At 39.5% G+C, this 23,142-nt stretch overlaps 1 protein-coding gene across 3 annotated transcripts; it reads left to right on the forward strand.

Annotated features, from left to right (window-relative positions):
* The first annotated feature begins 1,339 nt into the window (after nt 1–1,339).
* STAMBPL1 (STAM binding protein like 1) lies at nt 1,340–22,980 on the forward strand. Of its 3 annotated transcripts, none has more exons than XM_027880484.1 (11): nt 1,340–1,403; nt 12,416–12,610; nt 13,528–13,745; nt 15,132–15,207; nt 16,615–16,710; nt 17,364–17,718; nt 18,312–18,436; nt 19,305–19,442; nt 20,062–20,174; nt 21,628–21,727; nt 22,677–22,980. In XM_027880484.1, the coding sequence occupies exons 2-11, from the start codon at nt 12,527–12,529 to the stop codon at nt 22,731–22,733; spliced, it is 1,362 nt and encodes a 453-aa protein (XP_027736285.1). In that variant the 5' UTR covers nt 1,340–1,403; nt 12,416–12,526; the 3' UTR covers nt 22,734–22,980. The 3 variants fall into 3 exon arrangements, with proteins under 3 accessions (XP_027736285.1, XP_027736287.1, XP_027736286.1); XM_027880486.1 differs by having other exon boundaries at nt 18,312–18,394; XM_027880485.1 differs by lacking the exon at nt 1,340–1,403 and adding an exon at nt 1,522–1,638.
* The last annotated feature ends 162 nt before the right edge of the window (nt 22,981–23,142 follow it).

The raw sequence follows: 23,142 nt of genomic DNA on the forward strand, positions 1-23,142 counted from the left end.
TGTTAGATAGGCTCTGCACTTACCAAAGTTTCCTACAGCCAAACTTTATCTTCTTATTGCCATCCGTCAGAAATGCAATCTCCTGTCTGAACAAGAGGAATACCCACTTTTTATGCTTCACTTTGGAAAACTGTTAGCTACCCCGACAAAATCCTCGCAGCACTGTAAGTGCCCCTTCCATGTCTGCTTCAGGATGGGATTAACACAACCACCCCACTGAAACCCTTTTGTGGAGCCTCTATTTCCTAATACATTCAGCCAAATCCAAGATAATAAGGTAAGTCTTCAAATACACGGGATTTTTGATGCTTGCCCAGATCAGTCCCTCCTGTTCTTAAAGCAGGACCGAGACCTGTTGCCGCACTCTACAGCCATCAGCACCAAGTGGTATTTCAAAGTGGGATGCCCAGCAGCCAGAACAGCCTTGCACACGTGAAAGGACTAAAAGGGAAATGGTCTTACCATGTTTAGGGGTGTACGATGAGCCAAATACAGGTATCTTAGACCACATCTAGACTTCCATGTCCAGGTTTGGGCTCCAGGAAAGAGATCAGTATGATCAGTATCTGCTGAGCAAGTTCAACACAAAGACATCAAGCAGGTTATCCAAACTTACCACGGCATGAGTAACTGCTGTGCTGGCAGGACATTCTCATGAGAGATCTAGGCCAGCCCACAGCACTGCCTGACTTCCTCAGAAACCCAGGCGATGACCCCCTCCTACCTACTTTGCCTTAGGGGAGGAAGTTCGTCCTGTCCAGCATCCCTCTTCCCATTGTACCACAGCCCTACATCGACCACTACACCTTCATTTTAACCTTCCTCCTCTTCCTCCTTGTCCTCAGACGGCCTCCTCAGCAACGCTGCTAACAGTGTTTCCTATCAGTTAGTCCGCTGCAAAGCTCAGGAGAGCCCAGGTGAGGCGTGCATGCCCTCCGGCACACAGGCACGGCCGGGCCGACCCGGGACGGCAGGAACTGCGGGGGAAGGGGGGGGACACGCCATGTGAGCAGGGGCCACCACTCCGCACCCGCGGGCCCCTGTGCCCGAGCCCGCCGCGCCCTCCAGCGCTGGCCGCCGCTCCCTCTCGCCCCCGCGGGGCTGCAGCGGCGGCCGGACCCCGAGGCGCAGAGCGGGACGCGGCCACGCCGCTCGCCCGGCGCGGCGCAGGCTCCTCCCTTCGCCCCGCACCGTAACCCGGGCGGCTGCGGCGGCGCAAGGCTCGGCTCCGCGCCGCCCGCACCTGCCGCGCACGGCGCCCAGGGCTCCGCGTCCCGGCGGGGCGAGGCCGGCGGAGCAGACGGAGAAGGAGGAGGAGGAGGAGGAGGAGGAGGAGGCCCAGGCCGCCCCGCCGCTCCTGCCTCCCCGCGCCCCCCGCTTTTTCCGCGCGGATGCCAGACCCGGTAAGCGGCCGTCGCCCTTCCCGGTGCGGGGAGCGCGGAGCTGCCGATCCGCCGTCTGCCGCCGCCTCCCGTCTCCATCCCGCTGCTCTGCGCCAGCGGTCCCTGCGGGAAGAGGGCGAAAGGGGCTGGTAGCCCTTCCGGAGCCGGGAGGCGGTGGGAGCCGGGGCCGGTAGCAGCTTCCTCCGCCGCGCCGCCCCGGCCGGCGTCCCTGGAGCCGTGCCTGCCCCGGTGTCAGGTGCGGCGACCCGCGGAGGCCTGTCGGAAACAGCCCTCCTCCGGGCAGGGCGGAACTTCGGGCGGGAGCGGCCCCGGGCGGGAGGGGGAGCGGGAGCGGGAGCGGCTGGCGATGCGGGGATGCTGCGCGGGCATCGCGGTGCCGCTGGGGGTGTGCGGGGGGCGGGGGGCTGCGAGCCCGAGCTGCTGACTCCGCTGCGGCTACGCAAAGAGGTGGTGACAGGCTGGTGGGGAGCTGAGTCCAGAGTGTTACCGTGTTCCAGGGAGAAATCACGCTGATAACAATATTCTGGGTTTTTAAATAATTGCAGTATATATGTGAAAGATGATCGTCGGAATAGAAAGTGAAAGAATGTGAAAAAGTAGAAACTGTGTTCGCTGGGTATATGTAACTCTCGGTTTCTGCTCATGTACTTCATTTTGTACCTGCCTCCTTCTGACCTCTGTAGGATCGAAGGTGCCCTTCCGAAGTGCATGGAGGACCGTAATTCACTCCTCTCGCACAGTCTACCCTGTTTCAGAAGGGGGCCCAAAAGTCTCATCTGCGGGAATTCCTCTTGGTCTGGAATTATTTTATTTAATATGCACATGGTTCTGAATACTCGGAGAAGTCATGGGCAGAAAAAAACCCCACCTTTTACTGAGAACGGGAAGTGGTGAGATTATGAGATCTTGAATGGATGGTAGTTCCGAGGGAGTTCATTCCCCAGGGGAAGACCAGCTTTGAGGAAGTTCTGTCTCCACGGATGTGGGCTTTCTGCTCTTTGCAAACTAAGGTGGATGGCTGTCCAAAGCTGTAGTTAGCATATACTGATGAATTGCCTTAGACCATCAGGTCCTAGAAAATAGGATACAGACCCAGAACTTCATGAAATATTCCCCAGCGAATGGAGCCTAGGTTTGTTCTTATGGGTGTTGTTCAGGCAATATATTGTGTTACTCTGAAACAGCTGGATTTTCTGACATACTAAAAACATTTCTGCTGGTATCTTGCATGTCTAAGTGCTAAATATTTGAATAACTAAACCAAAGGCTAGTGTTGACAAGTCTGGAGTTTCATATATCACGGGACACTGTCGGAATGTAGGAAGCATTCATCCCAAATTCTGTATAATTCTTTAGGTACACATTTCATAGTTGGGGAGGATGTTTATAGTATTTTTAAATGGCTACAGTTGCAGGGGAGCTATTTGGTAGCATTACATTTAAAACCAGTTTTCAGTGTCTTGGTCAATCCTGACATCATTTGTATTACTTGGTGCTCCTATGCAAATACTGTGAAGGCATTTCTCATGTGGTTTTCCTTATGTGCATGAAGCATGCTCAAGTTCAGGCCTTAAGGCATTTTCTGAAGTTAATCACCAAGCTGAGGAAGAGTATAGCTCAAGGTGAGGGGTCATGAAATCTTCAGCTGCTGAACTTATATGAACATTGTTTTTTTCTGGTCTCATCTGACTCCTGAAATTTTATTTTTGCGTCAAAGGTTACATCTCCAGTTTGTGCTCTTAAAAGTAGTTTGCTGCCACATAAAGAAAGTCTTTATCTATACAATTTTAATAAAATTAACACATTTGGATTTTCATCAGGAAACATCTTCTGGTCATAGTTTCTATTATAAATAGAAGTATCAGTCCATAAAAGCAAATTATCTTGCTTGTACAGTTCCTGAATGATCCATATATAGTGGGTTAGTACTGTTGTTGCATAGAAATCCCTTTAATAAAAATCCAGCATTTTCAGTCTTGCAGGGCTGATGATGCTTCTTGGTAATGCTGTGAGTCAGTCAGCTCCTCAGACACAACCCGTTGCCTACCACTTCCTACTGGCAGCTCCAGATGACTCACAGTTCAGCACACAACATACGGAATGGCATTATGGAAGCTGTGGGCTCACTACATAACCAACGTAGGAAGTGTCTTCCTCTTTTAGCATTTCTGAACCATTGTCAAAAGACCCTCACAGATATCTATTGCTCTGTGTTGATTTGGAAAAGAGTTTGTATAAGCTGCAAAGATCAATGGACTCATCCTGAGGGGAAAGCAAATAATTTGAAAATAGACTCAAAGGTAGTCTGTGCATAGCTGTGAATAGCCTGGTGGCCTGCAAGCATATAAAATGTGAACCACAAATCGTTGCACTCAGCTTTGATATTCTGGATAATTCAGCTGACTGTCAAGCAGCCCTGTGAGCTGACTGTGTCACTGTGCTGCTATAAAACTTGTGCTTAGCATTGTCAATCTTAGCAAACTTACATAAGAGAAATTAAATATTGTAGCTATCCAAGTAGAAAAAGTAGTCTAAATTCTCCTCATAGAGCCAGACATTCCTGTTGTTTTTCCCATCTGCTAATACCATGAGACATCCTAAATGATCTAGGCTAGGGTAGGAGGTCAAAGATTTCATCATGAAATCAGTGAACTGTATTATCTTAATATAAGCATCGTACTACAGAAACATGCCAGATTACATGGTAGGTATTTGTACTGGTTAATCACACTTCACCCTGTAGGTAATATTACTATCCATTTTTTACCTGTCCTTTGATTGCTTAACCATTAATGTTCAAAACAGTCAGAATCCTTGGAACTAGTGCCCCAAATTATTTTTTCTAGATTTGAGACCACAAGACAAGCTTCTTTCTTTATAGGCAATTAATTAGGCTTCAGGTGAACTGTGAATTTGTATGTCAGGAATGTTGAGTAAATTTGGTTCTCTTTTATTTTCTTACCTATATTATGAACCATCAGAAGTAAGATGGAATAGGAATTTGTCGTCAGATAGAAATCTGGTTACGCACTCAATTAACAAGTGTCCTTATTAGAAGCTATGGAATCTGAAAGTGTTCAAAATGAAGTAGCAAATATTACCTTTTATAGGAAAAACCAGAAGATTCTTAACCCTCCTAGCCTAGAGGAGGGGAGTTTCTTCTGAGAGAAATAGGGCTACAGGCAGATAAAATTGGGAAACCTAAGACTTTGCAAGGAATCATGCTTTCTTTGTTTTCTGGAAGTCTATGAAGTTGCAGGCCTCTGTGCTGATTTTTAGCCTCTCATTTGTTTCCCTTAGCAACACAGCTTCTTGTCTTCATGGTGGAAGTTAATTTTATCAGTGATGTTCTGAATTGCAGGTATCTCCTTTTTTTCAGTATTTCAGTTGAATCATCAAAGAACAAATTACGTAACAACAGCTATTTCTTTTATTTCTGCCCTCTTCTGGGTTACTGTGCCCTGGTACACTAGTTTTGATGGGGGATTGTTGTGGATTTCCTAAAGGAAGGAAATGGCACTGTTTTTCTATGCCATGTCTAGAACATCGTTTTAGTGGGTCACTGGAAAGATGCTGTTCTGTGTTGCATAAGTATATTTCACTGACTGCCCAAGAACACTATTGCTTGTAATCCAAGACATTCTACCATTGGTGGTACTTTGTCCATTATTTTAAAAATGCTTTTCTGCTGAAACTGAAAGGTGTTACCACAAAAGGGGGAGGGGAGAGGCATTGTGTTTTGTTTCAACCCAAAAAAACACAAGAGAAAGACGTGTCAGTTCACAAATGCATGTTTGAATGTTCAGTATTTCCAGTACATTTTTCAGGACATTCTCTTAAAAGTAACCAGTATTTTTGTAGACAGAGCATATTAATAAAACAGGTAGCAAGCCATCATTAAGGTGCACAGCTCAAATGCATAGGGTTATGTTATAATAGTACAAACATACTAAATGTTGTTTTCAAAACAGTCTGCATAAAAATGAGTGAGAAAATAGTTGAAAGTCAGAGATCTCTGTACTTCGAAGCAACAGGAAAAGCTTGTAGGTTCTGTATTCACATACTCTCTAGGGAGTAAAAGTCAGGTTCTTGCATGTGCCATGTTGGATATTATCTGCATATTGCAGTGGTTTATCACTCTTAGCAGACTCATAGCAAATTAATTTTATTGACATAGCTACTTTATGCACTATTATTCATATCTGTGCCAAAAGGAAAACTGTCCCTAGAAGACAGCCAGTCAATTATATTCAAGGAATTACATTGGCTAACTGCAGTCATCCAAATATTTGCAGACCAACTTGAAAAGCTTTCAAATAATTATTCTAACTTCTTTTTTTAACTGTGGGAAAACAGAGCCTTGTGCCACCCACTTTTTCTTTAGATGAAAATAAAGCTCAGTTTTGTGATGTAAGATACAGCACTGAGTGGCCTAACCATATAAGCAAGGCTTAGGTTTTGCAGATCTGTACATGGAGGATCTTCCCTGCACGTGATTCCTCCCTCTCAGCACCCAAGCCAATGAAGGTGCTGCTGTCTATACTCCACTGGCACGGTTTGCAGAGAGACCTCTAGGCAGTGTGCTGGGACATGGTGGCACTGGTCCTTCACCATTGTAAAACAGAACATAATCTTGGCCTGCTTCTAGGAAATGATTGTATAGCTCAGAAGTTGTTTCTTAGAATTAGTGGAGCTTAGGAGGAGGTCCTGGCAATGCTGTTTAAGTGAAGCCATGGAGCTAAGGACCAGTGTTAAAATATGAACTGTTCCAGAGATGGGCTTTTCTAGAGCCAAGCTTAGTAGCTCCTACTGTGAAGAGCAACTTCTCCATAGAAAGGTGGAGGGAAGCGACTGGGAAGCGACTCCTCGTAGTGTTTCCTTTCATTGAAAGGCCATTCTGTTGGGTTTTGTTGATTGGGTATTTCCTCTGCCTAAGAGAATGATCTTACTGTGACATTCAGTGCTTTGCTGTTTTGTTTGGTTTGGTTTTTTTTTTTTTTCCAGAAGAGACTGCTTACTATACCAGCTGAATCACTTGCTGTGATTCTGAACGGTTGTTACAAAAAGCATGTTGACAGATGAACAGGCTGTTTCTTTTTGGAGAGAACCAGCAGAAGGCAGTTTGATATTTAGGCTGGTATTTAGCATATTTATATATCAAACCCAAGTGTGTATATAAATTATTATGTGCTGTGCCAATAAGTGGCCTGGCATTTCAAAAAGAGCTGAATGAGGGCCGTGCCTGTATTTCTAACCTATTTTTCACCACAATCTCTTGAACATACACTTCCAAGTACAGAAGTAGAAGTATCTGCTTCATGGGTGACTTATTGGCACAAAACAGTCCTTTACCTTCATCTGGCAATTGCTGGAGTGCCCTATTTATGGTTTGCTGAGACAATTTAGTTCCATTAGGGGTAATTAAAAGGTGTTATTTGCACTTACTAATTTGGCTGTTTTAATGAGAACTGACCTCTTTATGTTTGAGCTTTATTCTGGGATTCTGTAATCATCACACTTCCTAGAATAGTGAATTGAAGTATGACTGTGTTAACTTCTCATGACAATATTAAAACGAGCTTTTTCTTGCCATGGGATGAATGCAGAAAAGTTCTCTCAAAAGCAGTTTGTAAAAAGTAGAACTATACCACATTTTAGCTCCTATATAGGCAAGTATTTCTAGATATACTGTAAGGATCCTGATCTCAATGTACTGAAGTGAATGATTTTTATGGTAACCTGATCTGGGCTTTACATTCCACCAAAATATCAGACAAATGGATGAGAAATCCTGAAATAATCCACTATTAAAAATATGCAAAGAATAAATCATTGCATAAGTAGGCTCCTGTTATTCTGAACAAAACCTTATCTTTGAATAAAAAAAGTTCTTCGGAAAATTTTACCAGTGATCTCTTTAGTGCAGCTTTTTAGTAAGACCAGTAGTCAAAATATTGACAAATGTTGATGACAGCAGTGAAGTCAATGTTATGAGTAATTCCCTTAGAATTTAAAAATGTTACAAAGAGGAAACTAATGTTTCAAATTAACTAATAACAATGTTTCAGAGTAATCTTAAAGAGTGAAACTAATTATTGACCTAATATTTGTTGAAGTTAGTCAGTTACTTGTTTAAAAATCCAAAAAGCTGATTCAACATTTAAAAGCCTCTTCTGAAGAAGGGAAGAAGGAAAAACAGCCTCCAGATGATCACAAGGTGTTGAAATTCAGTCCTCGCAGTCTGCAGTCAGCTACTTTCTGTGAGGTCCTGACACTCTGAGCTCCTCTTTGTGTCTGTGTCCTCTCCAGAAGGTTGGAGCGCACAGCTCCCGCTGGGGTGCCGCAGTCACCGTGTGCATCTTTGGGCAGAGCATGGTCTTGCTCGGCTTTGTTGGCTTTGCTGGTACAGGCATCTCACACAGTTGGATTGCGTCAGTGAAGGACACGCCATACTAACAAGACATCTCAGAGTCTGTCATAGCAAGGTGTGAAGAAAGATGCAAGCTCCTTCTGCCCAGGCTGTGAGCTGGCTCCACTGAAGGCATTGCAGACACAAACTGCAACTTAAATAGCTCATACTGCACCTGAGCTGATAAGCCTTGCTGTGCAGCTGTGGGTTCCACCTCTCACTATCACACCGCAGTTATGCAGCTTGGAAAATTAGCAGGGCTGAGCCTCTCGGGCTCTGAGAACAGGCAGGGTGGCTCATTTGTCCACATACATCCTGTCAATTGTTTGAAACATCATCATGCAGCAAAACCGTGAGGGCATTGGAGAACTTGTGATGAATTGTGATATTATACCTCTCAGAAAAGCGTGAGAGTTTGTGCATGACTCCTCAGATGTTCTCATACCACCTCTGTGTTATTACCCTAATCCTCAGGTCCTTGATATGTCTTGATATATTTATTCTATCTTCATGTACTACTATTTGCATATACTTTCAGTTCATACTTTCAGTTAAAATTACTCTCTCTGCTTTTCACTTCCCTGGTGCTTGATACCATGCTGGTTAGCCTGAAGAGAAAAATTACTTTCAATGCCATTTAAAATGTTGATTTTCTCACTTTGCACTGTTACCTGTAGCTGAAGGGCTTTGATTTAATAAAGCTGAGTTTTTCAAGGATTAATGCATAGTGTAAGATGGATCATATAGGAAAACAAATGGTTTTTGAGGAGGAAATGGGATTTGGTGAGGAGTGCTATACCAGTGAAATCAAGAAAAGTTTCTTAACTGTTGAATGGACATTTACGATTATATTCTGGTAATGACTATCAGAAAACTCATAATTAGAAAAAACATGGTTTGAATGACAAATGTCTAGGCATTTCTTCTCAAACAAACATTACTTAAGTTGATCTAAGTAAATAGATCTAAGAAATGCCTGAATTAGTAAAGCAGAAAAATGCATCTTTACTCTGGGAATTTAGAGCACTTTAATAGCCTAAGACAGCACCAAGCTAGTGTTGCTATTTGTCCCCTGTGACTATGATCGGAGTATAGTTCACTGTATTAGCATAACTATTTTGTATATTTGAGTAAAATTAGTTTCAGTTTACAGAGTGGTTGGGTATTTGAATTTATCTTTGCTCTTAAAAAGTAAAATAAAGGTTTATTTTCAGAAAACCAAGAGTCACATGTCAGGACTGGGCAATTTTTGTAGGTGCTGTACAAGCTCTTGTGGTGCCTTTTCAAAGCCAGTTTATATCAATCTAGGACAGCACTGCCTCAGAAAGGAACTAATCTATCTGTTTCTCTGGCTTCATGGTTCTGCCTCCTCCTTTGCATTTTGATTATGAGAAGAAAGTAGTTAATTTTAAAAGTCTATTTAATTTTCATTTGGATCAGCCACAACTTGCCTTGAAGTCACTGGAGCCAACAAAGTTAGAGTACCAAGAAGTGTGGTGAGGATGAGGTGAGCCCTTTGGCAGTGTCATGCCCTTCAGCTGGCTAAGGGTGACTGTGAGGCTGTGCCGTGAAGATAATTATGCACAGAGGCATTCCAGGGAGCTGGCAGACATGCCTGTGGTGGTGTTTTTAGTAAAGCTTGACTTTCTGCATTTTAATCATTCATTATTCTGCCAGTGTGTCCACGTATTAAGGATAATATATTGAAGCGCTGTCGTAAGACAGCCAGAATTCTTTTTAGGATTTTTTTTCTTAAGTTACACTGCCACCTGTAATAACTAATATATATGTGTCTTATTTGAAGTTTTTGTAAAAGTGATACAAATTCATCTTAGTATTTCTTCTTTATTTACAATGTCTGGTTTTTAAAGTGTTCCTGAAGCTAAATTTAAAAAGTCTGTTTCCTCTTTTATTTGCAGCCATTCTTCTGCTAAGTTCTTGTACTGTGACTTGTCATATGCTCTGTGCAGAGCTTCTTCATCCTTTCCAGGCTCTGAGACAATTTTGAGGAAGTGTGAGTTTCTCCTATTACCAGATGTCTCCTCTTTAAAATACCTGCTCTTACACTTTTTTAAAATGAATGCTATTACTATTAGTGCTTCTTTAGGTTAAAAATTCACTGAATTAACTTATTTTTATAACTTTAATATTCTTAGAGGAAACCAAGTTGAGAACCATTTGCAAGTAAAGGGTTCCATGATGTCTCCCTGTGCCGTTTTTAAACAGATTTTGAGAATACCGTAGGCTTCTTTGACAAAGATCTCTTTGGGAATACTGCCCCACCTCAAACCAAACCAAACCAAACCAAACCAAACCAAACCAAACCAAACCAAACCACTAATTAGTGGCTCTTGTGTTTGCCGCTTGCTGTACTAACTTTTTTCCACTTGCCTACCAGCTAAGCTGAGAGGTCTTCAAAGAGTGGTAATAGTTGAAAAAAGTATTTGATCAATATCCCATATCCTCAGTAGGGAAGCATCTCAAGAACATTCTCTTAAATGTCTATTTCCTCACTAGACTTTGGTGAAAGTCTCTTGAGGGAGAAAGCCTTGAAAAATGGTTTTCTTGCTCAGAAGCTGCTAACTGAAATAAGGAATTGAAGAGAAATGCATTTCTGCCGCTTTACTTTTGAACCAAACTTTTTTGTTATACATTGAGTGACTAGAATATTTTGCAGTTTGTTATGTTTGGATGCATACTTTAGACCAAACCCAACCTTCCATTCAGGTATTGTAGATGTCCCAGTTGCTTCTAGGGGAAATATAATAAAAAAGTCAAAAGTAATGGATAAGAGAATGGATAAATAGCTTTAAAACAAATGCTTTGTAGCTCCTTTTTGGTTTTTGCTTGTTTATTTGTTTGGTTTGGTTTTCAGTTTTTGTTCCTGAGCTCCACAGATCATATGAATGCAGAGTGTCTCACTGAAGATTTCATTTCTGCTTGGAGTCTGAGCTGCATGGGCAGAACATTAAAATGAGCTCTGCACTGGCCAAGCTTTTAGGCCTCTCCTTTCACAGTCTACCACATCTCCAGTGCTTCAGCTTAAGAAGGGCTTCAGGTGGAACTAGGTGTAAAGCAGAATATTTCCTGGAGTAGACTAAAGCAAAAATATTTCATTATTGTTGTCCCACAGGGCCTTTCTACAGTTTGTGAATAGGTAATGAGTAGGCTCTCCTGCCAAGCTGATCATTTGTGCCAGAGCTCCACATATATAAAATTGAATTGTTTAGGGAGTTGTTTCCATTAGCACTGCAACCACTACTAAGATTGCTTCCTTGGGGGTATAAGCTATGTTCCATTTTTTTTTGGTTATAAATTGTGCAAGCAGTTTGAATACCTCAATTTCCAAAAAGCAGGCCTTGAAACTGAATTCATAGATCTGTGATATACCTTATGATGAGAATAAAAATCTTGAAAATTAAAAACATCAGTATAAAGGCAGTCTCATTGAGATCAAGAGGTCATACATAAAAATGGAGTAAGATTGATTCAATAAGGTGGAATGAATATACCAGTAAGGGCTTTTACAAGTAAAACAGGATGATTCTCACTATTCTAGATAAAGTATATTACTGAAATAAATTTAATATCTCCTATAACACTAATGGTTAAAATTTAGGACTGATCTAATAGATAGTGTTGATTTTGGGAAAAAATGAGGAAGACACAAATACAAAAATCAATACTCGAGAAATACAGCCAGCTAAAAACACATTAAGGTTGTTTTTCTCTAACCCAGAGTCCTCTGGCCTCTAGAAAGAGGTAGGCTGAAAAAATATTTTTGCTGAAGCCACTCTATGCTTTTACAGAAGCATAAGCATGTTTATTGCAACATAAAAAGTGCCTTCAACAGTCAGGATCAAATCTGTTTAGATTGAGTGCACAGAAGGGAAAAAACATACTAGAAACCTAATTTTCACATTTCCTGTGAAATTTAAATAATGCATTCCTCTTTCAGTGTTGGGATTTTTGGTTTTGGTTGAGTTTTGGTGGTTTATTTTTCTTGAGACCACAACATCTAAATACTTGTCCCAACTTGTTCAAAGCTGTGCAAGGAGCAGTTATTATCAGTTGACTCATCAGGGTTCTTCGTATTTTGAGTGTTGTTGAAGTCAGCAAGCTGTGCAGGTGGAACACGTGGTGCTTGAAGTATTTTCTCTGCTTTATATTACTGATACAAGATTGTATGTAAAATTTTATTTTTAATTACAGGCTTAGCAGGAAATAAAGATGCCAGATTCACACTGTTCATCAAAACATATGCTCAAGGAAGAACAGATTCTGTGATTATTCCTTGAACTTCTGAGTTTTTCACTTAATGCTTGAAAGTTGGGCAGTTTTTAAGTTGCTGTAAAAACTGTAAAAATAATTTGTTATATCGTGTTCAAATCCACTGCAATAACATTAGTACAGGTCAGCTAGTCCACAACTGCACTGAAAGCCCATGCATTCCCAATTTAAATTCTAGCTGCCTGGTAAATTCTAAATTATTATTAAATATGGAAGCACTGTGTCATCAAAGTAATGAGTGAGTGCTGGCATGCAAACTTATGTGACATTTGAATGTATTTCTAATCTGAATGACTTGTCTTATTTTTTCCAGCACACAACCACAATCTACATATCTATTTTCAAGTTTCCCTTGGACTATTAAGCCCTGAGACATCTGATTGCAAATATTGAGCGCTGGATTGATATTACCCCTTCCAGTCAGATGGAGACTTTGGAGGAAAAGAGCAATCTCCTCGGTTTGCAGGCAGACAGCAGCATGGAACAACCATTCACTGTCAGCTCACTGGTGCGTATTGCAAAGGAATGCTTCAGTGCCTGAGCAACTCCTCTTTCAATTAGGAATCAGTTCAAGAGAGCTGTTCAGCAGTATTGGCTGTCAGCTCCATGGTTCTCTTCCTGCATGCTGCCAGTTCCTACCACATTCTGCCTGATGGCTTTGTTGGAATTTATTTTATTTCTATATGTGTGGTTTACGGGGTTTCAGCAATCAGGTTTTTAAGAAGTTGAAATGGACATTTTGAGTAGAAAGAGTAAAAAATTTCATCAAAGTAAGCGGAAACAACTTACAGTAGCCAATTATTTAGCTACTTAATAGGAAGGTAATGACCACAATAAGCAGCTATGCTTCTCCTTCAGTAAGGAGAATAGTTCTGACTTACTTAACTACCTCATTTAAAATTGGAAATTAAGATTTGAAGTGAATTGTTGACTGAATCAGGATAACTTATTGCTCTTTGTTACCTGAACTATTCCAAGCAGTCAAAGCCTATACGTCATGCAGTAGGAGTCTGAATATTCAGGATCTCCATCAAATTATTTCAATAACTTAAGACAGACTCTTGTAGAATTCATATGTGGGAGATTCTAAAGGGGTTTATTGCCTTTGGAGGTTTCTACAGGGGGTTACTTAATTTTATCTTCTTTTTTTTTTTCTTTCTATAGGAGTTTTTCTGATTTTGTGTTTTTTGGGGAGGGGTGGGTGAGGGGAAAGGGGATAAGATCACTTTTTATTTTAATTGCAACAGCAATTTATTTTCAATTGAGAAACATGTTAGAATATTTCAGCTGTGCCTAGCAGTGGGGAAACCAATGCCTGTTACGAGAAAAAATTAGCTGAAGATTTCCTTTGAGCTTCTTGACTGAGACAGCTTACTGAAAGTGAAATGGAATATTCTCTTTGCTAATCAGTCTGTTCCTTTTCAGAAAAAGCTAGTAGCTATCCCTGACCACACAGACATCTCTGTGACTCCAGAAGAGAGAGTGCGTGCCTTAAGCAAACTGGGCAGCAATATCACAATCAATGAAGATATCACTCCACGCCGTTACTTCAGATCTGGAGTAGAGATGGAGCGAATGGCATCAGTTTATATGGAGGAGGGAAACCTGGAGAACGCTTTTGTTTTTTATAACAAGTTCATAACGTAAGAAACCAACTGCAGTCTTTACAGCTTGTAATTCTGAGCGAACTGAAATGGGGAGCTGCAGTGTGAAAACCCCTTTAGATGAGGAGGAAAGTGATCGGTGTGTTCTTGCAGAATAGCTTTGTTCTCTGGAGATCTTTATGCTGAGCACAGGCTTTGTTAAAACTGCATCTCACCTGTTCGTATGGTAGTCTTACCCATCTCTTAACTGCTAGGCATGAATTAACCTAATATACAGAGGTTGGAGTTTACTGTGCCAGGCCATACCGTGAGCACTGTTGCCCACAGATTATTCTATATATATCAGCATGTTGGTTAAATACAGTGTCTGACTTAAAAAGCAGTGTTTAGGTAAGATTTCTGAGCCTTCAGTAGTTATGCCCTATGAGATTCTACCGATCCTAAAGATGGTAGTATTGCACAGCACATTAAAAACATTAAAAAAGAGAGGCTTTTTGCTTTTTTCTTTTACTTTTCTTCCCCAAAAGGATCAAGTTTCTTACAGGAATAAATGCAAAATCTATAATATACGTTCATTGTGTGATTATTCTCCCCACCCCAAAAAACCAAATCTGGCCAGCTTTCATTACAACTCTCAAAATAGACAGCCAAAAAAATATATCAGTGGCAGATTTAAATGTTTAACCTAGCTATTTTTGCTGTAGTGTTGCTTGGTTTGTTTTATTACTTCTGAAAGGTTTTTTTTAATATGCATATTCTAAAATTTTTATAATAGGAAACTTCCTTCCTCCCTCCTTATTTTCCTCATGCTCTGAAAGTTAGATCAAACCTTTCTTATCCGGCTTGATTTTAAATTTATCTATGTCCATAAAAAGAGGGTCTGGAGGTAAACATTGTGCAACTTGCTGAAAGAATGATAGCAGCTGTGTATTCCAAACTCTTTGCAGCTGAGTGTTGCCATAATTTACCTGTCAGGTAGCTGTGCAGCTTGGTCTGGTAAAAATAACTGCTTTAATGATAGTCAGTGCCACATTCTTCCATTTAAGGTTCAGCATTTTGGCTAAGGACAGATAAAGGCAGTAGAAATAGTATTTATTAATGCTGAGTAGAGTGGAGGGTGCTTTTGATGGATATTTTTAGGTGCTGCCTGCTAGTTAGTCCTTTTTTTTTTAAATCCAACCCACTACTAATGAAAGCCAAAATATATATCAGATGTGGAAAATAATCTCCTCTCCTTATCCTATGTGTCCCATGCAGGTCCATACAGTAATGTGTTATTTTAAACATGTGTGTAGAAACCTACTCCAAGTCACCTGGAATTCAGTGTTTAACAGTTATGTGAAACTGATTTTTCTGCCAGCATAAAAACTATTATGGATATTTCTCTGAATTCTGAGGCAAACACATGCATGTTTAATTTTCTAGATTATTTGTAGAAAAGCTGCCCAGTCACCGAGACTATCACCAGTGTGCAGTACCAGAAAAACAAGATATTATTAAGGTAGGGTTATGGTTTTCTGGCATTTAAGAAATGTTTTGCACAGAATCTCTCAGTTTTTACCCAGCAGTCCTTTCCCCCCTTGCACACATAGTCCGTGGCAGCCACCACAGTTGAAATTTCTGATACCTTTCTCCACTAGTCATTCATGTTTTATTTTGTTTCAGTTATTTGATCATTACTGGAAATTAAATTATGAGTCTAAAAGGTGAATGAAAATAGTTCCTAGCCTGTTGGAAACTCAGGTACATCTATTTCTGAAAGTTTACATATTAAAAATACACTATATTAACAGTACTTATTTTGATCCTGGTCCCAGTTATGTGTGTGGATGATGGTCCAAGCTAATGATTGCAAACAGAGGGAGAGATATGTGGCATTACTGGTGTCTGTGCAGTATTTGCTTACTCTGCTAAATAAGCAAAGTATATTTTTGCTTTCTTTATTACCAGATAGATATTTACATTGTTTTTACCAGATTTTTCCCCTCAATTTCTATACAAAAGAGTTTTTCTTGTTTCCCCCCCCCCCCCCCTAGAAAATGGATTTCAAGTGTAGCCTTATACTGAGCTTTAAACAGCTGGAGTCACCCAGTGGGAATTGTTAGAAGAAGCACAAGTGTCTTTTGCTTCATGCTCCCATATTTGCGTGCTTTTTCTACTGTTAAAGCCGAGTATTTTAGTCAAAATCAAAATGCTTTATGCTAAAGTTTCGACTGTGGCCACAATCTAGGGAAACATCCCTATTGAGAAAGGGCATCCAACACACCTCCCCTATGGCACTCAGTAGGATTAAGCACATGGTCTCCCTTGCCTACAGCCCCTGAATTGGTTTGTAGTAGCCTTCACATTAGTAGAAAACATTGGGCATTGGATTTGTTTTACAAACGCTATTGTTTTGTCTTCCAGGGCTATCACAGAAAGCTACAGGGCTCTTCAAAGAAGTGCTTTTTTCCCCTCACCTGGAAACAGGCATATTTAGACATATTTATGACCAGGAAGTCAATGCAATGATTCTACCTGAAACTTTAAAAGTTGGCCTTAGCTTATTTTATAAATTACACCTACAACAAAAACGTTAGTCACCACATTATAGTTGTTCAAACAAAACAGAGATAACAGATTGCTAGTAAAAGATCTGATCATTCCTTGAGATAAGAAGTAGCCATGTCACAAGTTTCACTAATATAAATTAATATATCCATGTTGAAATCAGTTTACTATAGAAGTTTCATAAGCTGATGATTTAGTGTGTATTTCCTCCTTTTTTTTTTCTCCTGGGAGAAGAGCAGGGTTTTTTTCAATTTTGTATTTTTTTTAAATCTGTTACAGCTGAGTTTGTTTTCCAGGTGGTTCTTATAAAAGGTGAAAAGTAAACTTACCTATCTTTCTCCCCCATTCCACCCCAAAGAAATTGAAGGAGGTTGCATTTCCACGGACAGATGAGTTGAAAAGGGATCTTTTAAAAAAATACAACTTAGAATACCAGGAATACATGCAAAAAAAAGTAAGTTTTATATAGTTGTTAAATAATGGTTTTTATTAATATTCTTCTGCCATATAAAACAAAAATTAAGCAGTAAAATGCCAGGTCTATAAGAACCTAATAATTTTCTGGGCTTATTAGTAATAGACTTTTCATTTCCTCTTTAGAATCAGCTTGTCATTTGAAAATAAGTGATGCAAGTGTGTGCTAGGAAATACATGTACTGTGATATTTACTTAATAACTCTCTACAAATATCTCGGTAGGTCTTTGGTACACTCTGATTCTGTTTTATAAAGAGTATTCAGTTGATATTTATATCAGTATGTGGAAAAAGTCCCTTGACTCCTAATGTGCCCAAGTTTGAATTAACTGTAAATACCTTGTGTTTTGAAGTCACCGAAAACAGGATTTATAGCTTAAAAACTTGTCTTGTAAAAAGCATCTGTGAAAAAACTGATATTTTTCTTTCCCTCCCTTAAATACTTATTATCTTTTCCTTACTACTGTGTGGGGGGTATAGTTGTATTTTCCATTCAGCAAATAGGTTCCAAAACACTTCATTTTTTATGGCAGGACTTGATGGCTTTATTAAACTGCTAGATTGGTGCTTTGCATTCATTTTTGTAACTTTTTCTGTGTTCTGAGAATGCCATTATATTGCATATGTTTCAGAACAAATGTAACACTGAAATTCTGAAGAAATTAGAGCATCAAAAGCTAATAGAGGCAGAGAAGAAACGAATTGCACATATGCGGCAACAGCAGCTTGAATCAGAACAGTTTCAATTCTTTGAGGATCAGCTTAAGAAGCAAGAACTAGCTCGAGATCAGAAAATCAAAGAGAGTGTGGCTATGTCTGAGCAGATAGATGGAAGTATGCTATCTTGTGTTTCTGTACCAGAGAACAATTCCCTATCTACTGCAGTGCTTGAGAAAAAAGAGAGGAGCAGCACGTCTGGCTCTGCTGGACATTCGCCGCCAGTAAACCGAGTCTTAAAGCCAGCAGCTACTCTAAGTGCTGTTCAGAGTAAGTGCAGAGATTTCTTTTTTCCCCTATTTTTTTTAATCTATGTGCATATGTATTTATTCACTGTGAGGATTTCCATAGTGAAATAAACATGAACTAATTAGTGTACACACAATAGTTCTGTATAGTTCCTTCATTTTAAAAGAGGACATTAGTTACAGTTTCACATTTTCTAGTTGAGTACCAATGGATGGATCTAGAGAGTGAGACACGGTGTTCCTCTGGAATGAAGTCTGGATCTTGCTGTGGAGGCCTCAAGGGGGCAGAGGCAGAACCTGTAGTGGTTGACTCTGAAAAGCCCTGGCCTGGGAGATGGTATCAGCTCACTGTCACCTCAGGAACAGGCTAGTGAGCATATCTTACAGGCTGGCCACTTCAATTTAGATGAAATGCTTGTGCTGCAGATTTATTCTTATTAGAAATTTATGATGTGGTAAATATAATTCTTTCACCTGTAATAATAGTATATAATATACTTGATGCATTTCCTTATTTTAAGGATCTTCACTGTGTAAGCTGTAATTGCCTTTTTATCTTTCTTTCTCTCTCTCTTTTTTTTTTTAATTTTTTTTTACTTTATTATTCTTTACTAGCTCAACTGGCTGAAGCACTCAGAGGTGTCATTTTGCCCAGGGACCTCTGTCACAAATTTCTGCTGCTAGCAGAGGCAAATACAGTAAGAGGAATAGAGACATGTGGAATTCTCTGTGGAAAACTGGTACAGTTTAATGCTCACATTTGTATGGGGAAGGCGTGTTTGATTGTACTGTGTTATCCTGTGATGTATTGATTTCAGAGTAGATCTAAATGATCAGTCTTTAATGCAATGAACTTCATATTATAATATCTAAGTGATTGCTTCATCGTTGTGGGCTTGCCTTACTGGGGAAACATCTGATCGAAGTACTCTGTTGTAGCAAGTTTTTCAGCTGGTGTACAACACAGGCTTTTTCGAGTACTTTCTCTGGCATTCATGTAAGGTAAGTGAGGTTTAGTTACAGGACAATGAAATATAAAGACTGCTAGAATCCACTGGAGTCATCAAATTCATAGTGCCACAACAAAAAAGAAGAAGCAAATCCCCCTGTCAAACTGTAGAACATCTGATTTTCAGTCTGTTTTTTTAGCTTTTGACCTGGATAACGCAATGTCCTTCGGAGCAGGGAAAGATGTCTTGGCTAATGTTGGCATACAAAGAATTTTAAAGATGATCCCAAGTGTATTTGAATTGTATGGAGAGAAAGAATAGCAACAGTAGTCATATTCCAAATTTCACAGAAAATAATTATAGTTTTCTTAAACCTCTTGTATATGTTTTTCATTATTTTAAAGGATAATCTTTTCACAGTGGTCTCTGAGAATATTTCAATACAGCAGTCTCATGCTGTGACTAATGCTGCCCTATATGCTTTTATAATTAAATGCCGAGGCATATTTTCAGGTGCAGTGTGTTAGTAGAGCCACACTGGAATCAGTGGAGCCTATCTTGTTTTGTTTTAGCTGATAGGCTGACATCTTTCAGATTCTGATTCAGCATTTATTCATTAGTTCATTTGTTCCACTCTAAGTCAACGTTTGTTTTACAGACACATAATGAATTTACTATTACACATGTAATAGTGCCAAAGCAAACTGCGGGACCAGACTACTGTGACATGGAGAACGTTGAAGAATTATTTGGTATTCAGGATCAATATGATCTCCTCACTTTAGGTTGGATCCATGTAAGTATGATCCATAAATTCTGGCTTTTTTATATTGGCTCTAAATACTGTGTGAAAAAGAAACCTGTAAATAAACTAAAGAAAGAACTGGACTAATACAAATGAATTTGCTTACTTAATTCTACTTGTAGTGATTTAAATGACCACTGGTGTTCTCCACAGAGTATTTCTTAATGCAGTTGGGGCATCCTGTTGATGCAATGGGCCTGGCCTTGCCAGTGCAACTTTTGTTTATATTTAGGGATATTTTATTACTTTCTAATGCCATATTCAAAAGTTGGGGAGGGGAGGTATTATGTTGTTGAAACTTTATTTTGATTTCACTCTTAGGGATTTTGTACAATTAAGAAATTTCCCTTTGTCTTGTGCTTCTTCATTTAACCTTTCCCTCACCACGATCAGAAAACTGCTTATGTACCTGATTGTGAATGTGCCTCCATGAATCTCATCCTGAAGAGCCACCCTAAAAACACAGAATCTGGGTCAATAAGAACTTAAGAAACCAACCTGGGAAAGTACTGATGTTTTCACCTGTCACAAATTATTGTTCCTTCTTGAATTTATATCTCGATCTGTAAGAATTATTTCATGATGTTAAGTTTTCCCTTTCTTTTTCTAGACACATCCAACACAAACTGCATTCTTATCCAGTGTTGATCTTCATACTCATTGTTCTTATCAGCTAATGTTGCCAGAGGCCATTGCAATTGTTTGTTCACCAAAGCATAATGAGTGAGTTCTGATTTTTTTTAAGTAATATTTAGATATTTTTCCATGCTCCTTCTCATAAAATTTGATCAAATGCAATGAGTACATGCCAGCTCAGATGAAGGGCATGAATAGGGAGTTGTGTATTTATTTTCTGTAAGCAGCTCAGACTTGCATTTCAGTCAGTCTCTATGCACAACATTGTTTCTGGTTTCTTTCTCCTCCTCCCTTCCTAGACCCAGGTTTTAAATTTTGTTTATTTTTATATTCTGCTTAGCAAAGTAGTAAGGTAGTAATGACAAGAGCTATTCTTCTGGAGTTCTTGTTGCCAGTGGCCTACCAAGATCTATCTTTATTCTATCTAGTTAAGGAAGTAGAGGGAGATGAGGCATATTTCTGTAGAATTATATAAAAATTGCAGTTTGTGAAGCAGAAGGATAAAGATTACTTTTTTTGATAGTAAGAGTAGAATAGAATTACTTTTTTTGATAGTAAGAGTAGAATTTTTCTATTTTGTAAAATATAAACCATATATATATGAAAAAAAAATGGAACCACATAAATATTAATGTGAAGGTTTGTAATGGAACAGGTTGCCCAGAGAGGGTGTGAACTCTTAATCCTAGGAGATATTCAAAACTTGACTGGCCATGGTCCTGGCAACCTGCTCAAGGTGATTCTGCCAGAGCAGGGATGTTGGACCAAACAATCTTCAGAGGTTCCTTCCAACCTCATCAATTTTCTGATTCTCCTTTGGTGTGCTTGGCATTTCAGGGCACCAGACCTAACTATTGTTTAGACTGTGCACTTCTTCAACCTTTTTTTTTTGGCCTTTTGCCTCTTTAAATGAGTTCAATAAATCCTGTCTTGGATACCTAACTTCCTATATGGGTCATTCAGGTAGCAGAGCTGTGAATAAAGATGTGGCAAGAGCACAAGCCCTAGGCTTTGTAACCTTGAGCATATCTGTATACCTTTTCAAATTTCTGATCTTCCAAACTTCTTTCACAGTTTATGCTGCTATCCTGTAATCAACTCTAACCTGTAACATTATCAGGGCTGTCATGCTGTTAATAGCTATCAGTCTTCTTTACAGAAGGGTGGGGTTTCTAACATTTTATTCAATACCAAAAGTATTAGATCACACATGTGCTGCAGTGCATTTTCTAATGCTTTGTATTATGTGATTACCTAAAGGAGTGGTAATCATCACTAATCATTTACTGCCTAATGGGAGTAGCACCACTACTGTGATTTTTTTTCTAACCCCTGCCTTTCATCATTTCTTCCTTTACAGGAATGTAACTCCCTTTGGTTTAAAATTTAAAAAAACAACTCAGCCTGGGCTCTTGTGATATCGAAGGTCACCAAGTGCTATTCTCTTGTCCTTCTCTTAAGCTAAGACACTGGCATGTGAAACCTTGGACATGTATTATGGGAGCAGTGTGTAACAGGAGTTTCTTGTTTTGCTTTCCAGCACTGGCATCTTCAGACTTACTAATGCTGGCATGCTAGAAGTGTCTGCTTGTAAAAAGAAGGGATTCCATCCACACACAAAGGACCCTAGGTTATTTAATGTAAGTAAATAATCCAACATGGGTTTGACTATTTAAATTCTTGCTCATGGATCTGCTCTGAGCAGAAATCACATGTACTTGAGGTTAGATTTCTTAATAACTTTCCTGCTGTCTTAATGATTCATTACATTTAGTTGACTGACTAAGGTGGACAGCAGGAGACTGCTCAAACAATCAATAGCAGCCATGAAATGAGTGTTACATGCTTCCATTTAAATGGTGGCTAACCAGAGGCAGTTACCATCAGTCAACACTTCTTGCCTGCTTTTCTGAAGGAGCAAAAGCCACATTTTCAAATGGGAGTTATTCCTGAGCTCTTCAGTTTTTAAACAAAGAATCAGTTCAGTTCATTTCTCCAACTGTAGTGTCCCAGCATAACATCCCAGCTGGTATAAAGTGCAGCTATGAGTAGGTTAAGCCCTATTTCTTTCATTGCCCATAATTTTCCCCTGGCTACCCTATCTTTTGATAATAACAACTATGTTGTAATAACATAGTAAGCTATATGTATGGCTCACCAGGAGAGTCAGTCACAGTTGTCTTCCAGATAACAGTAATATTTCTGATAAGTCTTTACCTTTGAATAATTAAGAATTTGGGGTTTTTTAATAGGCCTCACTTTAAATGCAGATGCATCTCATATAGCTCAAAACAAATTGATCAAATACAGAAAAGTAATGCTGAGAGACAGTGGAAATTACTTTGTTGTCAAACTTTCAGAATGTCAGTATTAGTCCTCAAAAGAAGTCGGGTCTCTTTGTTTTGTTCTGTTCTTTTATTGTTCATTGTAGGGGTAATGAGAAGGTAGTCCAGCTCTGAAAAATGTTAAGATTTTTTGTTCCAAGTGGGCCCTTTTCACTTGTCCGTTACGAACCTGGTTCATGGATGAAGTTACTGGCTATTTTACTGAAACTGATTTCTGTCAGTAATGGGTTGACTTTTTCTGCAGCCATGTACCCATGTGGTTGGGAAAGACATAAAGATAATTGTTCTGGATCTGAGGTGATACGGATGGATGATACTGATGTTGTTCTACAAAAGGCCAAAACAGAAAAATGGATTCCTGTTTTTCCTACATTTTCAAAAATTACTTTTATATTTATACATTTTAGATTGAATGGTTTGATATTTATTGCTCTAGCCTGTTTTGGAGTTATTTTGTTGCTTTGTCAAGGTGGACTTCAGTGGCATTACCCCTGAATATGTAAACAACCCTCACCTATAAAACACAATAAAATGAACTTCAAACAACAGTAACTGTGTTGAAATAAGTAGTGTTTCTTTTATCACTTGCTGGAATTAATTGATTTCTGAGAATCAGAGATTTTTAACAGTCATTGGCTTTTTGTCATTTTCAGCCATGTACATCTATTCAGTGCTTCAGTGAATTTACATTAGATGAAGTAGAGGCTAAT

Source organism: Empidonax traillii, unplaced genomic scaffold, assembly GCF_003031625.1.
Source record: "Empidonax traillii isolate 1590-97213 ecotype Southwest subspecies unplaced genomic scaffold, ASM303162v1 scaffold70:size1330859, whole genome shotgun sequence".
NCBI classification, from domain to species: Eukaryota; Metazoa; Chordata; class Aves; order Passeriformes; family Tyrannidae; genus Empidonax; species Empidonax traillii.

Coding starts and splice junctions, on each gene's coding strand:
- STAMBPL1 (XM_027880484.1), top strand. CDS start 12,527: ATGGAGACTTTGGAGGAAAAGAGCAATCTCCTCGGTTTGCAGGCAGAC. Junction 20,175..21,627: donor TGTTCACCAAAGCATAATGA/GTGAGTTCTGAT, acceptor TTTGCTTTCCAG/CACTGGCATCTTCAGACTTA. Junction 21,728..22,676: donor AGGACCCTAGGTTATTTAAT/GTAAGTAAATAA, acceptor CTTTTTCTGCAG/CCATGTACCCATGTGGTTGG.